Below are 17,332 nucleotides of genomic sequence, written 5' to 3'. Positions count from 1 at the left end.
ATCTTGAAAGTTTGCCAATGCCAAGCAAAATCATTTACATCAATGTACATGAGGAAAAATAATCCAGCTGGTCTTTCTTCGCCACATGAAAATTTATTCTACTTTTTTGGATTTATGCAAAGCAGCATGTTAGAAACTGTGTGTGTATTTGGGGGATTACAGAAGTTAACTGTCTATTTTGTTGAGTTTTTAAATATATTCTTTGATAAATCTGCATTATGCTCCTACAGCACTGTACCTATCTCAACCAAAATCTCTCAGGTCCCTCATAACTATCTGTATCAAAAATCCAAACTCTTTCACCATGGCAAAGAGTCCCATGCAATCTGGCACCTGCCAACCTCACTTCCTACCTTCTCCTTGTCTGGCCTCACACTATGTTCCAGCCACAAAAGCCTTCTTTCTTTCTGGTCCTTGAACCAGCCAAGACAGTTCTCACTGCCTGTAATGCTGCCCTTCCTTCTAATTTGACATGCAGGATTATTCAGGTGTCAGCCATCAACTCTTCAAAGGGTCCCTCCACACCTAACATCTACCGCATTCCTGTTAATAGCATTAATCCTCATCTATATTATCTTTGACTTGTTATCTATTTGTAAACTCCTTACAGCAGGAACCTTGTTTATGTCTTTGCCTGTGTGCTCAGGACCTTCAACCTGGCACATGGACATTCAGTGAGCATCTGCTGCATGAACGGATGATGTCAGTATGTCAAGTCTGCCAGCTAGAACACAGATTCCAGGTCTGAACCGGAGACCACTATTCTTTGAGGACGAGCTATTAGCAGCCCCAACAAAATGTAGGAACTCAGTTACATCTGTCATATAAAAATGACCAACTCGCCTGCCATAATTAATTTCTGTTCATTCTAAGGAACTTCGAGAAAGTGAATTTGAAATCTGCCCTGTATTACTGTTCACATATGGCAGTGCTTCTGCCTCTGTCTCAGGGGTGTGCACTCACGGGCCCATCTGCCGACAGTTCGGTCCACGCAGCGCTGCACGGCTCACTGCCCACTCCACTCAGGCCTCTTTTACGATGTCATCTCTTTTCAGAGATGCCTTCCTGGACTGTCCTCTCTGAAGAAGCACCCACCCCTGCTGGTCTCCATCCCCTTATCTATTTTTCCAAGTACATTTTATTAGGTATATAAATTTGCTTTGTCTGCTGTGCTTTTCCCTTCACTAGACTGCAAGCTCCAAGAGCAGGGACTTGGTGTTTTGTTCACTGCAGTCTTCCTAGAGCTTCACAACGATGATGGGCACCTACTATACATATCGGTTGTACTATCTTCAAAAGCTACATACCCTGGACTAATTTTTCCATCAAAAGCACTATCATTCTTCCCCTTTACTCTGGTCAGCTGGAACAAACAGGAAGAGGCAGAGACAACTGATAGAAGACCACATGATAGAATAGCCCTAAAATGACAAAGCAGAGGTGCTAAGATAAACTATTTTTATGCTTTTTTTTAAAAGTGTGTTGGGGGAAAAAAGTGTATGCGTGTATGGGGGGATGGTGTTATATAAACATGCATGCTACAATCCCTGAAAGTTAAAATACTACATAGGTCCTAGAATTTTAATGTTAGATATGGAACTAAATTCAACAAACTTTTTATATCTCCCTAGTGATAATGTCTTTCAAACAAAATTGTAAGCTTAGCCCTGATTTGGGAAAGTATAATAGGTACTTTTAGAGAACACTACACAGGAATTCCCTATATATCAGTAAGATCGAGATCTAATTAAGTTATCTTAATTGGCCACAGGTGAAGGCACTGTGACCCTTTAAAATGTTAGCTATATATAAATGTAGGAAGTGTTATTGACTTTAAAATGGAAGATTCATTCTTTTGTCTTTTATTTATTTATTTTTAGAGAGAGAAGGGAAGGAGAAAGAGAGAGACAGACAGACAGGCAGACACACATCAATGTGTGGTTGCTGGGGGCTGTGGCCTGCAACCCAGGCATGTGCCCTGACTGGGAATAGAACCTGTGATGCCTGGATTGCAGCCCACACTCAATCCACTGAGCTATGCCAGCCAGGGCTCATTATTTTGTCTTTAAATAAGGGGTGATACTTTCTCCACAAAGCTATCTTTGGAAATTCCTACCAACACACATACACACAACACACCACAATAAATCAATGACAGACTTTTCTAATTTGTAAGTTCTTCCTGCTGAATAGATGGCTGGACCTAAGTCTAGCCTCTTCCCACAGGCCCTCAGTTACAGATGAAGATTTCTGGAATAAAAGCTTGCATTCTATCCCTGTTTCAGACATAATGACATGAGCTAATCCAAGAAGTGTGCCTTTTCCTTAGTCATTCCCTCCACATTAGAGAACCACTCCCGAGGCCCTCTGTCTGGGGAAAGGGAAAGAGACCCAACGTGTGACAACTACCTGCCTGGCACACGCGCATCAAGAAGGAACCCCAACACCTCCCCGCCCCTCCCTCTGCTTTCCAACCACAGGAACACACCACTCAGACTCAAATTCAAGCTCTTTACGTCCCTACCAAGCCCTATGTGATTTGGCCCCTGGATACCTCCCCTTCTCATCCGTTCCTCTGGCAAGCTGGATTTCCCTCAAATATCCCATTATTCCATACTTGCACCTGTCCTTGAGCTCTTGTACAATACTTTCTATTCCCTACCTCTCTATGACTGGTCTCAGCTCAAATGTCACCTCCTCAGGAGCCTTCATCTATCACATCACCCTGTCCCTTGTCACTGCGTGAAATTATATAATTCATTTACCTGTATTCTTGTTTCTCTCCCTCACTGAACATAAGCTACCCAAAGGAAGGGACCTTGTCCATTTTTGTTTCTTCACTGTATTCCCAAAGACTAATGGGCTGCTCAATAAAGTCGTGAAATGAAGAGAGGAACAAATTAACTCAGAAACGAGAGCAGTGTTCTCAAACCCATTTAATCCTGTAGAGAAAACGGTATCTCTCGGTTCCAGCTCCCACCTAGCAGAAATCAAAGTAACACAAGGGGAGAGAGAATGCCCTTACACTGATGGAAGAGGAGAAAGACAAAGAGTCTTAAGAGGGAAGAGACTAGGCTAGGTCAAGAGTTCCAGGAATTGTGCAAAAAGCAGAGACTCGAAAAAGGGGCCAAAACTGGAGTATGGGGGCCCAAAGGAGGAAATGAGCACTGGTGAGACCCAAGAGTAAGAAAATCCCCTTCTGCGCCTCCAGAGAATAACAACACTTGTGCAGCCGCCATGTGGCAAGCACTGGCCACCTGGAAACAGCAGTAAACAAGACGGGGGAAAGCAAGGTTCTTGCTCTTGGCAGTCAAGAGAAGCAATAAACAAGTAAACTACCGAGTGATTACAGATAACGTTCAATGTTATGAAGTTAATAAAACTAGGGTGATACGATGAAAAGAGTTGAAGAGGCTGGTCGAGAAAGGCCTAAGGTGAGTAAAACCCGAAGGACGGGGAGCCGGCCTTGCAAACGTCTAACGCTGGTAATTCCCAAGAAAACGGGAGGCACAACACAACGCTTCACGGCGGGCAGGTGAGGTGGGTCCGTGTGGCTTCCGTGCCTGAAGAGGAGAGATGGGTGGGGAGGCGGACAAGGGTCCCCGGAGGTGGGACTCGGTCAACCACGGTAATAACTCGGCGCATCCTCACAGCCACTTTCACAGGCAGACTATGTTTTCAACCCCGTTTTGCAGGGAAGGAAATGGAGGCTGGGACAGATGCGGTGACTACGCCTAGGGCGAGCCTCAATCTGGAACGAACCCAGGCGCTCCGACGCCCAAGCCCATGCTTCGAACTACCCAGCCACACAGCGTTTCCCCCAAGGGGAGCCCCCCGTATTACTAGGCAGGTGCACGGACCAGAATTTAACCCTCACGAACAACTCAGCAAAGTGAGATCACGGTGCCCATTTTACAATCGGGGAGGCTGAAACACACTGAGATTACGCTCCCTGTCCTCCTTAAAAAAGAGAGTCCAGGGCACAGGCGGTCAGGTGGAGACCCGCATCCACCGCCCTGCAACCCGACAGGCGTCGACGCTGCACCCTGCTCACGTTGACGATGGCCCGGAGCCTAGAGAACGGACGCGCGGCCGTGACCAATGAGAGGCGGCCTTCCCGAGACACACGGCAGCGGCGCGACCAATCAGAGCGGCGCTGGAGGGGAAGGGGCGGGAGGTGGGCCGCGTTAGGCCGCGCCGCGGCTGCTCTCGCCTCCCACAGGCCCGGGGGCCGCCCGGTTTAGGCCTGACCACTGAGAGGCTGCGAGATGAGGCGAAGGCGGCGGGCGAGGGCAAAGACTTCGCCCCGAGGACTCTGCCAGACACATGGGCCCACATTCCGCTCTCGCCCAGAGGCGCGGTCCTTGCTCCCCAGCGCTCGGAAATGCAGGGAGCGCCTCATCCCTCTCCCCGCGGGGTTTCCAGAGGCCACCCCGCCAAGCCGTGCACTCCCCGGCCTTACCTGGTGGAAATACAGGAATGGAGAAGAAAATCTCAGCCGCGGACGGTACCTGCCACTACCCACTCCTGCCACCGCTCCACCTCACATTCAAACCCGGGCAAAATGGCGCGGCGGCGAGGCTGCGGTAGGGGCGCATGCGTGAACAGGGCAGAGGCAGGGGGCGGGGCCGAGGGTGCTCCGGCACCACTCCGGTTTTCGAATGACCAATCTCAGGCTTGCGCGACCCCGCTCTGTGTTTGCGCTGACGTCACAAGCCACAATGCCCTTTGGTTCAGACCGTTCTAACGGGCATCACAATCACCGTTTTCCTGAAACGAACAGATGCAGCGAGTGGCTGCTGGGTTGTGACCTATTTTGATGTCAGGACTTGATACAAGGCACGTAGTAAGTCTTACATAACTTTTGAACGCAGTGCCCAAAGTCCTGTCCTTAGCGTCTCGGGCAGAAAAGAACTTTTTGGCCCCCATGGAGCTTATGTTTTAGAGGTTGAAACGGAATGAACAAGTAAGCTCATTTCAGATCTTGGTAAGTGCTATGAAGAGAAAATTGAAAGCAGGGTGATATGGCAGGCAGTGACTTGGAAGGCCAACGGGATAGTCAGAGATGTCTGAACAGGTGAAAATGGACCTGAATTGCAACAAGCAGACAGCTGTGAGCATCTCAGCCTGGAGAGCATTTCAGGAGGCGGGGATGTCAGTGCGAAGGCTCGGAGTCAGGAGTGAGCTAGGCTGGGCCTTAATGAAGTGGAGCGTGTCGGGAGGGGATGTTAGACCAGCCCAGGCTAGATGATGTAGGCCAGCGTTTGAACTGTGTCTGAAGTATAGGACCGCCAAATTTACATATATTTTTCCTTCTTTTATTTATTTTTTTATTGAATTTATTTGGGTGGCATTGGTTAATAAAATGATGTAGGTTTCAGGTGTACCATTCTACAATACATCGCCTGTCTATTGTATTGTATGTTTACCTCCGCATGTGGTGTCCTTCCGTAACCATTTATCCCTCTTTTTACCACTTCTACCTCCCACTTCCCTCTGGCAATTACCATGCTGTAGTCTATGCCCATGAGTCTTTTTTCCCCCCAGGTTTTAAAACTTTTTATTTGCATATTTAAAAATTGTGCATTCCAATAATTAAAATCATTTTAACAGAAAAGTGGCACTCTGATTAAACTGCATTTTACAGTCTTCAGGACACCTTGGATCAGCTTGGTTTTTACTCTAGATTTCACTATCTTCACACCCAGCTTCTTCCTTCACCAACACGCAAGTTCTTTTCCTTCCCTGCCAGCCAGGGAGGCAGATGGGCGGCCTTCATTGTCAGTAGTTCTGATGTGAAAAGCGGCAGCACAGTCATTTAAACTGATCCACCCTCTTTGCAGCTTACAAAGTTAAACAGCTAAAGGAAGTAATATAAGAAGGCAGTGCTTGTGGAACGTACAGTGCGTATTGGCGGTGCGGGCCTCATTACGATTTGCCTGCTTGCTTCTCCTTCAGTCGTTTTGACTATGATTTGACTCTTGCTTCAGTCATTTCTTTGGAAGGCAGTGGGTGTTTCTCTCGAGTTTCTGTCTTCAGTTTCGACTTACCGAATTTCTCAATCTCGGCCGTATTGGGTTTATCAGGCATGGGTGCTGAGGAAGCCAAGGGAGGCGCAGGAACAAGATAAGAGTCCGATCTGCTTGGTGACGGCCGCCGAATTGAGTCTTTTTTTCTTTGCTTCATCCCTTCACCTCTCTCACCTATCCCACCAACCCTCTCCCTTCTGGCAGGTGTCAGTATGCCCTCTGTATCCATAAGTCTGTCTCCACCTTGTTAGTTTATTTTGTTCATCAGATTCCACATGTAAGTGAAATAATATAGTGATTTTTTTATTGATTGATTTTAGAGAGAAGCATCGATTTGTTGTTCCACTTATTTATGCATTCATTGGTTGCTTCTTGTGTGTGCCCTGATTGGGCACATGCAACCTTAGCATATTGCAAAGATGCTCTAACTAACTGAGCTACTTGGCCAGGGCTACCAAATTGATATTTTAAGAGGCCCACCAGTTGCTGCTTGGAGAAAGGACTGTATGGGGGGAAGAACTTGAAGCAGGGAGACCAGTGAGAAGGCTGTAGGAGGCATCCAGGCGGGTGTAATAGCCTGGGATAGGGTGTGTCTTTGTAGCATGAATACGGAGAGAAGTGAACAGCTTCAGGATATATTTCAGAGATAGAGCCCCTAGGATCTTATGATACACTGAATGTGGGAAGGAGAGGAACCAGGGGTGACTAATGGAAACCCCAGCCCTCAGTTTTGGCCTCCTTCTCCCCCTCCTTCCACAGGCCCAGCTGTCTGTCCACTCCGAGCACGTCCCATGGGACTGCTAGCTTGTTACTCCTGCGGCTGAAAGTCACTCTGTGGTCATCATTCAAGGAAACAAATATATAGAGACATGAAATTATATAGACACTGAGAACTGCAGAGTTCTCAACACGTAATGAATGACTGTCCAAACCTTTCACCAAAAGGTGACCAAGCTTCAACATGGCTTCTGGCAGCAGAGGGCACTTCCCTGGGACGAGTGACGCGCAGGCAGCTCAGTGCTGCTAGGGAAACGTACTGTGTTTCTAGCCAGCTCCTGAGGGTAGGCCCCAACTTCCCTTTCCTACAGCAGTTACCAAAAGGGCTTACAATCGTAAACTTTGCCCCTGTCCCTTAACAGTTCAGGGGTGTCCTTCCTAAGGACCTGAAAGCCATTCTTTTGAAATCTAATCCGGAAGGTAGATCCTCTGGAAGCCTAACTTTGGTAAATGCCAGCTAACAGACACAGCTGGCGTCATCACTGTTTTTAAAAAGATTTTATGTATTCTCAGAGAGAGGGGAAAGGGAGGGAGAAAGAGAAGGAGAGAAACAGTGACCTGAGAGAGGAACATGAGCTGACAGCCGCTCACACGCCCCCAACCAGGGGACCTGGCCCGCAACCCAGGCATGTGCCCTAATTCAGAATTGAACCGGTGACCTTTCAGGTCACAGGGTGGCGCTCAGTCCACCGAGCCACACCAGCCAGGGCTGGCCTAGTCACTTTTTTACAAAGCAGCCCTTTGTAACTTTTCACTGGGCCCCTGCTTGCACCCCTGCTCCCTCATTTTCCCTTTAAAACACCCAGTCAGCTCTGCAGAAGTCAGAATGGAGTTCAGCTTTCTCCCCTACTGTCAGTAGTTACTGAAGAAAATCTGTTTTCCCCGCTTTAACAATGGCTGTGTTTATCTTTGACAGCACCCTGTCACATGTAAAAGCAATTTTCATGGGTACAATGTAAAAAGTTGTTCTGTTTGAGTAAAAAGGTTATGGACATAAGGGTTTTTGGATAAAGATTTTATTTATTTTCAGAGAGAAGAAGGGAAGGAGAGAGGGAGAGAAACATCAATGTGTGGTTGCCTCTTGCGTGCCCCCTACTGGGGACCTGGCCTGCAACCCAGGCATACACCCTGACTAAGTGGCAACCCTTGGGTTCGTAGACCGGCACACAGTCCAGTCCCACCTGCCAGGGCTATGTCCTTATTTTTAAAATGCTCTTTATCTGATGTTCTCTGAGACACATACGAGTCTCCCGTTAGGATTCTGGCTTTGTCATTGTGCAAGTGTACTTTAGTGGGCTTTTGGTTCCTATTTTGAAGTTATTAGGTATTTAAAGGTTTGTGTCATTTCCTTTTAATAAAGCCTACCATTCAACAATGTTTTATTAAAAAATGTATTAGATTGATATACAATTTTGGAATATTTAGACTTAACTGCACACGAACCCACATTTTTATCTGCTCCAGAGCCGGCAGATGGCAGTGCTATGCTGAGCTCTCAGGCCACGGGGGCGTGCCCTAACGGATCTCCAACTGTCTGCAGATCCTTTGTGGGAGATCCCTCCTTAGGGAGGGACTGAAGGGAGCCTCAGGGATGCAGTGAAGGAGAGAGATGGGGACAGGCACGGATGGCTCCCAAGCTCTGAGAGGTGGTATGGGCAGTGTTTAAGAGGCATGTCCTAGAGCCAGACTGCAGGCTTTGAATCTAGCTGTGTGGCCTTAGGCAAGTTCATTGACCTCTCTGAGCCCCAGGTATGCTCTATAAAAAAGTGGGGTGTGATGATAATAGTACCTAACCTCATAACTCGGTTGGGAGAACTAAGGGAAAGATGAGTGCAGAGCACATGCCCGGCACACCAAGAAACCAGTACATGGTTATTATTACTATTTATCCTGCTGCCAGTGCTATCACAGAAATGAAAAAAAAAAAAGGCTGAACAATGGTTGAAAGGGCAAGAGCATATCAAACAATCAACAGGGAAGCCTAGCACGAATAAAGTTCTCTCTTTCCTCCTCTGGGGGACGGATAGAGGGGAGTTAGGCCAGAAAAGTCCAGGGAATGCAGAGCTTCAACCTAGAGCCCTTTGGACACTTGCAGCCTTTGGAATCAAGGGCTGGGCGCCTTCCAGAACTCTCTGAGGGAAGGAAGTGCCTAGGGCAGGTACGGAGGGGAAGTGGGCCTTCAGGCAGCAGCCTCCTCTCCATGCGGAGTGTGGCAAACGGAGAGTGGAAGTGCCAGGCATCCAAGAAAGCACAGAAAACGACCTAATTCCCTTGAATGTGTGCACAGCCCCGTGATCATCCTAGAATTTCTGGTACTCCCTAGGTGTCTGGTGCTGCGCTCCAGCCAGTGAGGTTTCACACATAAACTAGCTGTGGACCCATCCTGTCTTCACACGCTTCCGTTCTGCGGGGGCGACAGACCTCAGGCAGCCACTGCAGCTGGTGCAGGCTCTGAGGAGCTCGAAGAAGGCAGCCGAGGGGTTCGTGCTTGGCCTGATCCCTGGAGGAGAAACCAGCCGTGGAACAATATAGGGGGAGAGCATTGCCGGCAGGGGAATGTCAAGGGGCAAAAGCCCTCAGGCAGGCGTGAGTGTGAACTCTAAAAAAGTCAGAAATTGGCAAATTTTCAGTTCAATAAAGTGGGAAGATGAAGGCAGTTCATGAACCGATGGGAAAGAAGTGAAACCAGGGCCCGGAGAAAATGAGGGCTTACCGGCCCAACGTCGGCATCCGCTCACTTCCTCTCACGTTCTCTCTGGTGGTCGTCAGTCCCTCTCGTCTGCTTCTAAATCATCACGGAAAGGTCCAAGGTTGACCCTCCGAAAGCTAGTGTGAGGGGTCTGGTAAAGACCGTTCCCAACTCAGGAGTTTGCAGTGCCCTGGCAGCGCACTGAATAAACGCCCTGGAACAGAGCTCCTCAGACCAGCACTCCCGCGGGATGCCCCCCCCTCGGTTCCCGCACCCCTCCCACCAGGTTAGCTGGGGTCTTCTGAAGGCAGAGCCCGGGGCTGAGTCTCAGCTCTGTGACCCAGTCACACAGCCTCAGTGGGCCTCTCTGGGCCTCAGTTTCCTCATCTAAAAGGGGGGCATCCTTTTTTAGTGCTGTGAGTTTACGAGGAGCAGGCAGACCCAAGCATAGCTAGTAGTAGACGCGGCCAGTGGACAACAGATCAGGGAAGCTGGGAGGAAGAACTCCGGGCAGGAGGGTTTGTGCTAACTTTCTGCCCTTTGGGGCATAAGCAATAAGCAGGCTATTACCACTATTTAAAGAACTAACACTTGTTGATGGGTTACTGTGCTCCAGACACTAAGTGCCTTTCATTTACAGGAAGTCCTTTAGACCCTAGGAAGTATACACAGCACTCTGGAGGAGAAAACCAGTACGCTGTTGTCTGAGCACAAACTTACTTAAGCAAACATGTTTACTGAAACACCTGGTTAGTTCTCTTTTTAAAATACCTCAAATACAGTTGACATTCAGTATTATATTAGTTTCAGGTCACATGGGTATTTCTTAGACATAAATCAAGATACATTCTTGAAGCAAATCTAATTAGGTTAATGAAGAGGAGGCTATAGCAGCCTTAATTCAGATTGAGGGTCTCTGGAAAAAATGAAAATTGGCTATGATATAAAACTGTCCTCAAAGAGTCAATCTTCAGTTGAACATCAAATAAGGCTAGCTTTTGTCTGGAAATAGGCATTTAAAAAATACTAAAACCACTTTGGCAGAATCCTTGGGGCAGGCCCACCCTTTTTCCTTTCCTTTTGCTGTGGGTGTGTAGTTGCATTTACTAAGCTGGAAACTCCTGAGAAATGACACAACCAACTGGGGACAATTTAGCAGATTTCTTAAACTGGACAACAGTATGTTTCCATAGGTTTGCAAAAGTTGCCGGGAACCACTCTGGTCCTTTGAAGAAGTACTTTTGCCTAAAATGTGTTCCAGCCTGTTGGTAGGGTACGGGTGCAGTATAATGCTGATACTGCCTTTCAAAATGCTAAAATAAGTAGTACTTGAAATAAAAGTAGAGCTTTATTTAAAGCCCTTCCCCAACCAGTGACCTCAGCACGCTCTCGCCTTCATAAGAGGGGTAAGTGGCTTTTTTGTGCGTAAAGAAAGCTGAAGGTATCCACCACAGATGGACTTGTAGGTCCCACTACACCAAACTCCTTAGACTCAGAGGAAGAAGTCATTTTAGTTCAAGTCTGTTCAACCTGAACCCTGCTGACTTTGGGACTGGGTAATTCCTTGTGGTGGGGGGTGTTTAGGCGTCAGTATCAAATTCCCCCCCTCCATCCCAGCTGTGACAACCAAACTGTCTCCAGACACTGCCACTGTCGCCTGGGCCAGAACTGAAGGCCTCTGCTCCAGATACAGCCCAGGCACTACCTGCCCTGAAGAGATGGACCCTTTAGAAACATTTTCCGAAGAAAGGGCTGTCCTCTGGCTCTTCGCTGGAAGCACCTGAAAGGTAGTTCCACAGAGTGTAGCTTTACTCCGGTGAGTTAATAAAGATGGCAGTGTATTAATGAGTTTCAGCAGCGGAGTATTTTAAGTGCAGTAATGATTTACAACGGGAGTATTTCAGAAAGAATGGAATTTGCCTTCAGAATTTACTGTCTTCATATGTGGGGGTCCTGTGTGAACCTCGGGACTGCCTCCCCCCAGTGACCAGCTGGTGGCTCTGTAAGCTCACCCTCACAGCCAGCAGGAGGGGAGTTCTGTGTTGTGGGAACGAGAGCACCGATCACACTGAAGTGGGAAAGCAGATTCAGGAGATAAAGAAAAGTCTCATGACTGGGTTTTTTCCTTTTCCTGGAGTGAGGGGAGGGAAGGGGAAAAGGGGAACCATACTTAAAGAAAACTGAAACTCACAATTAACATTCTCCCATTAATGGTTATATTTGTTAATCTACAAGCTTAGAGCTGCCATAAGAACAAACGATGTCTTGATATACAAATTAATTACCACATTAGAGAAGTTTTACTTTTTAAAACTTTATTGATTTATCACCTGATTAAAGCATGGGATATTTTTAACAGTATTATACATAATATTTTTACATAGAAAACTTTACATAGCATTTTATGTTATATAATTCTGCTTATTCTTTCAAAAATGTATACATCCATTGGGCAAGGAATGCTTTTCATTAAATTACCAATATTAAATGCACTTAATCATCATGTATAGATTAAACAAAAGTAGCTATTAACGCTTAGGCATTTTAAGGAGGTAAAACATACATTTTGCACATAAAGAAATATTTGATGCAAATATGCAGATAAAATTTTTTAAAAATTAGAACACTGAGGAAAACTACACCTTTGATGAGTGTCTTTTTTGGAAAGCAAGGATTTCCAGATATATTCATTCTTTTAAATACTCAGCTTTGGTTTCTTTGTTTCCCAAACTACAAAGCTGCTGACAGAAAACTCCAGGATGTGCGTTTCAGATATGTCTACCGTAACACAAATATGGGAAGAGAATTCAGAAAATGCAGTATCAAGAGTCCAGCGTCTGTTTAAACCAATATCCATTTGCATCATAACAACAAACATTTGAACACGATGGTCATACTTGTGTTACAGGCTCCTTTAATAACTATTAAAGACTACTAAATGTATAGCCATAATCACAAAAGAACAAAAAACCTCAGGGTTTTTTTTCTTTGCGTCTTGTACAAAAGTCACCTGTCAGGGGAAAATGCTGTGTTTCCAGATGTTATACAATTCCCATAGCATATGTTCTTTGGTTGTACGCGAGGAGTATCAGGGAAAAAGTGTGTTTGAGTCTGAAGATGCATTTTTGAAATAACATCTCCCACCTGTTTGTTGTTAAGATACCAAAGCTGGTGATTTCCATAAAGGACAATGAAGAAAAACAAAATCGCTCAAAGCAGCAGTACTGTAACAAATAAAAACTCTCTAGAGACCTAGCACATATAACCAACACGTAAAGCATTCTGAGAAAGAAATAAGGCCTTGGAAATGCTTCTCTCTTCTCCCTGGACTTTGTTAATAACAGGTGGGGTCCTGGTGTGGTACTGCCGAGTCACACACACCGTCACTAGTGTTTGAGGGGCACGAGCAGCGTGGATCAGGAGACAAAACAGAGTTACTCACTAAGCGGATTCAGGCCGAATGGCTTATTACTGGAGGCAAGGGACTGCTTCTGCAGGTCCAGTCCGCCGATGAGAAAAACCACCCCAAACGGTTTTACATCCAGTTTTTAAAAGTCCGTGCTGGTACAATTCAAATGCCTCATTCATAAAACTGAATCATTTAAAAGACAAAGTTAAAAAGAAATGAAACCTGAATGTTTTGGCATGTAACAAAGTGTGCTATAGCATTTCTTACTCTGCAAAAGGAGACAAAAATTAAAGAGGAGGCAGGAATATACTGGTAAAGTCCTGCACTCACCTTTGATGAAGAAAATGTGACATGACAACCTCTGAAGGAAAGGAAAAATCTCAATCAGGAATGCAGCTGTACAGAAAACGTAACAGACACGCGTGCCCCCATTTCCACCTTGAATACAAACGTCGGTGGGGATGGCTGACCTGCTGAGGCTGTGACGAACCACAGGACCAGGGAGTCAAGTCTTAGAACACAGCCTCCACGATGCGGGGTCAAGGTGTACTGGATCCAAGACCAGTCAGTCAAGTGTGCTAACATTCTCCATTCACAGTAAAATACTCTCCCGAGGTCCCTTCCTGCTAAGTTATATAGCCCCTCCTAAGTGTATGTAAATAACGTAGAAACATAAACTTGCTTTTTTTTCTTTGGTAAAGAAATGAAAACACTTTTAGGGAAAGAAAAGTAGACAACATACTGCTGGCCCGAACCAAACATTTCTCAAGGCCATTAAAAACAAAAACATTTAAGAAATTGGTTTCTTGGTAAACAAAAGCACCAGAAATCCTTCTCTATAAAAAAAAAAATAATTTGATTTTATAGATAGGTTCCCAACTTACTAACTTCTAAGGCACCAGAGTTGACAACAATACAATCCAATTACAGGACTAAAGGACATAGGTAGAAGTCTGAATGCTTTAACAACTCTGTGTTAACACTTCTGCTAGTGCTGAATGCTGCTCTAGGCGAGCAGAGGATGAGGGCAGAGAATGGAGAGTGTGTTCTCTCTCTCCTGGACTCAGAATAAATTAACTTCCAGATACAGTGCTTGCAGGCTTCGGGCCACGTTTGTATACCGCCCACTTTTGCATAAGGTGCATCAGTATTCACTTCTGCAGCTACAAATATTGCACCATCATTAACATAAAAAGGGCCTCGGAATCTAACCTTGCAAAGAATTCAGCTCCTCAGCTCAGATTAACAGAAGCACTGGGCACATGTCACCTCCTGCCAAGGTCACAGATCAGCTGTGCTCTAGTCTGACACACGACATGTGCCTGAGGAGGTTCGCAAAGCCACCCTTCTCGCGCACGCCCCCAACCCTCTCTCGAGGGCCCTTGGGTGGGGCCCGTGCAGAGCAGGGATACTAACAATTGGTACCCTCACTATTCTGAGGTAAAAGGAACAAGTTCACTCAAATATAAATTAACTCCATTAAATTACTACTTCCTTTTTGTTACTACTTTCATATATTAGATTTTGGGGTGTGAGATGGACAATGTGTTCTAGAAATTTTAATTTAATACCCACCCACCACAAATACTTCCAGGAAGGCTAATCATTCTCATTCATTTTTTTTACTTTTTCCTGTAGATGTTTTCTCCCCAAGTTCCTAAAACGGAGAATCAGGAGGCACTGCATTTTCTTTAACCTTGCAAGCTCTTAATTCTAACTTACTTACTAAACTCTGCCTTCAATCAAATCTTCAATAATATATTTTTGTAAAATACTTTAAAAATCACTCAGACAAAAATGAAATGGGAGAAGAAAACCCTTCTGTCCCCTACCTTTCCCCGACTACTCTAACTACAGCGGACTCACCACCGACAAGGACACTCCCACTTCTGTAACACACTCACACGACACAAACCCAGCATGTTTTAGGTGGCGCTTCGCCGTTACAAGAAATTTTATTAACAGACTCTCTAACAACCACAAACCTACACAGCCGTGTCCAGTATCTTCTCGGAGCAGCTCCTCCGACGAGACTCTCACAGGCAGTCGCAGGACTTTCCTGGGAGAGGCCAGCGTGTGCAGCGACGGGTCCGACAGACAGTTCAAGCAGTAAAATGGAATGACAGAGATGAGACAGACCCCCCACCTACTGCGTCGGCTGGGTGTGCAGCCATTTAACCCCACGCCTCGGTCAGGGGCTCTACGGGGACCAGCGCAGAGGCCATCTTTATCCAGACCATTCCGGGCTCCAAGATGCTGACTCCTTGTTTCCATGAGCTGCTCCTTCAGGAGACGAGTGCCGGGCAGAGGTGGCATGGTGGACATTCTGCAGAGAAGCAGCAGGGTCCCGCAGGGGCCAGGGCTACCACGTTGGTGACAGGGTCCCTGGCACCTGTGATGGCTCTTCTGGAATCCATATCTTAAACACAACACCTATCCGTAGGAAGAACTTCCGCAGAACGGCTCGAAGCTCAGGAATCAGGTCAAACTGCATGATTTCACACAAGTAGGGGTAGTACTTTGAAGCATGTGCTTTGAACTTGAGCGGGGAGAGAAAGATAGAGAGTTAAGACATCGAACTATTTTTTGGCAATATTTTTTCAAAAGCATTCATCTCACCCTGGAACTTCTTGCAACACTGGTGTTTTTTTCTTGCTATTTGCTATTAGAAAGTTGGTGCAAAAAATTTGCCAATTAAAACTTCATTATATTTTAACTCCAAACACAAATTATTTAGGGAGAGCCTTGCCACCAAAGTTAACTTTAGTTTTAGTAAAGCCGAGATCCCAGGTCTACACCAGTGCTGCCCGCTCTCAGGCCCCCTCCAACGCAGCCTCCCCGAACACTGCCATGGCCGTTTAAGGGCACCAGCCTGGGCTCAACCCCAGCCGTCCTCAGCCCCTGCTCCTTGAGAGAAAAAGCCCCAAGAACCCAAGACGTCCACTGTCAGTACTGAACTAACTTCCCTCCAATGCCTCTAGGCCGGTGCTAGCTATGGAACCGTCCTCGGAAGAATTCAGAAAACAGTTACCTCCAACTCTGAGGAAAAAGCCAGCCCAAACCTATGTCCTAGTGGAGACAACAGTTTGTTTATACCTTTTCATCGTTTATTTTGAGGGTTTTTGTTAGCAGTAACAGCAGGAGACTTGTCCAGGCCTCCCGATGGCTTTCCGAGTTCACCGTGATGAAATAGGCAAGGGCTCCACTGCACACGCTGCAAGAAGCGGAGAAGGGGCACGTGGAACAAGAGAGCAACACCTCACGTCCTGCCGGAGTGGAGAACGCTTTATTCTCACAATGAGTATTTACCGGCACCTGCTCTGGCTGTGCCACTTTGAGCAAATTGTTGAGCCTCAGTTTTCTCAGCTATAAAATGGGGTTAAATAATTGTACTGAACTCAAGGAGCTGTTGTGAAAATTAAATGAACCAAGTATGTTTAATGGCAGCTGAGCTCAGACGAGGCACATAGCCAGACTCAATCAGTGTCTGCAGCACAAAAGGCACAGGGCTTATTTTCCATAGTTAATTATATCCTACCTTTCTCTCCTTGTATCACATACAATTGCTAACTATTTTATTTATTATTTTTTAAAAGGTTTTATTTATTGATTTTTGGAGAGAGGGAAAAGGAGGGAGAAAGAGAGGGAGAGAAACACTGATTGGTTGCCTCCTGCAGGCCCCTGACAGGGGACCCGGCCCACAGCCCAGACCTGGGCCCCAACCACGAATGGAACTGGCAACCCTCCAGTTTGCAGGCCAGTGCTCAATCCACTGAGCCACACCAGCCTGGGCCAACTGCTGACTTTTTACACGTTACGCAGCAAAACTTACCATTTATGTACCTTCTGTAGAGAAACTTTACACGACTATGTAGGTACCTCTCTTTAGGGTTTCATTTAAGGTGAAATGAGCTACTTATGTCCCTTTCTTTTATGTTTATGACTCGTCAGTCATATATTCTCACTGTGAGACGGCTGAAAAGTATGTACAAGCATAAAGGAGGAAAATACCCATACTCCATTGCCCGAAGGGGCCACACAAGAGCTTGGCATATATCCTTCCAGCTTCTTTGTCTATGATTAAAAAAAAAATCACTGCCAACAATCGTAAGTATATGTAGTGCTACATGCTGCTTTTTTGTGGTGAGACTTACTGATTTCCACATCAAGGAAAATTATTTTTTAAAACTTTAATTAAAAAAAATATATTTCATTGATTATGCTATTACACTTGTCCTGATTTTCCCCCTTTGTCCCCCTTCACTCAGAGAAAACCTTAATTTTTATTTATTTTTTAGATTTTATGTTTTAATTTTTAAAAAGATTTTATTTATTTATTTAGAGAGAAGGGAAGAGAAGGAGAAAAAGGGGGAGAGAAACATCAATGTGAGGTTGCCCCTCACGTGTCCCCAACTGCAGACCTGGCCT

General features: G+C 45.9%; 2 protein-coding genes across 2 annotated transcripts in view; both read right to left on the bottom strand.

Moving 5' to 3' along the window:
* The window catches only part of CSE1L (chromosome segregation 1 like), a 35,959-nt gene extending 31,371 nt beyond the window's left edge, over positions 1-4,588 (bottom strand). The window contains exon 1 of the mRNA XM_028524014.2: positions 4,463-4,588. The gene's annotated coding sequence lies outside the window, so the exon portion shown is untranslated. The remainder of the gene's footprint in view (positions 1-4,462) is intronic.
* A 7,331-nt stretch (positions 4,589-11,919) lies between these two features.
* The window catches only part of ARFGEF2 (ADP ribosylation factor guanine nucleotide exchange factor 2), an 85,813-nt gene continuing 80,400 nt past the window's right edge, over positions 11,920-17,332 (bottom strand). The window contains exons 38-39 of the mRNA XM_028523736.2: positions 16,001-16,118; positions 11,920-15,443 (exon numbers count right to left, since the gene is read on the bottom strand). Coding sequence (XP_028379537.1) covers positions 15,267-15,443; positions 16,001-16,118 — 295 coding nt within the window. The 3' untranslated portion in view covers positions 11,920-15,266. The remainder of the gene's footprint in view (positions 15,444-16,000; positions 16,119-17,332) is intronic.

Source organism: Phyllostomus discolor, chromosome 9 (genome assembly GCF_004126475.2).
Source record: "Phyllostomus discolor isolate MPI-MPIP mPhyDis1 chromosome 9, mPhyDis1.pri.v3, whole genome shotgun sequence".
Lineage (NCBI taxonomy): Eukaryota > Metazoa > Chordata > Mammalia > Chiroptera > Phyllostomidae > Phyllostomus > Phyllostomus discolor.
Note: the sequence above shows the minus strand (reverse complement) of the source record. Positions and strands in the feature narration are given on the sequence as shown.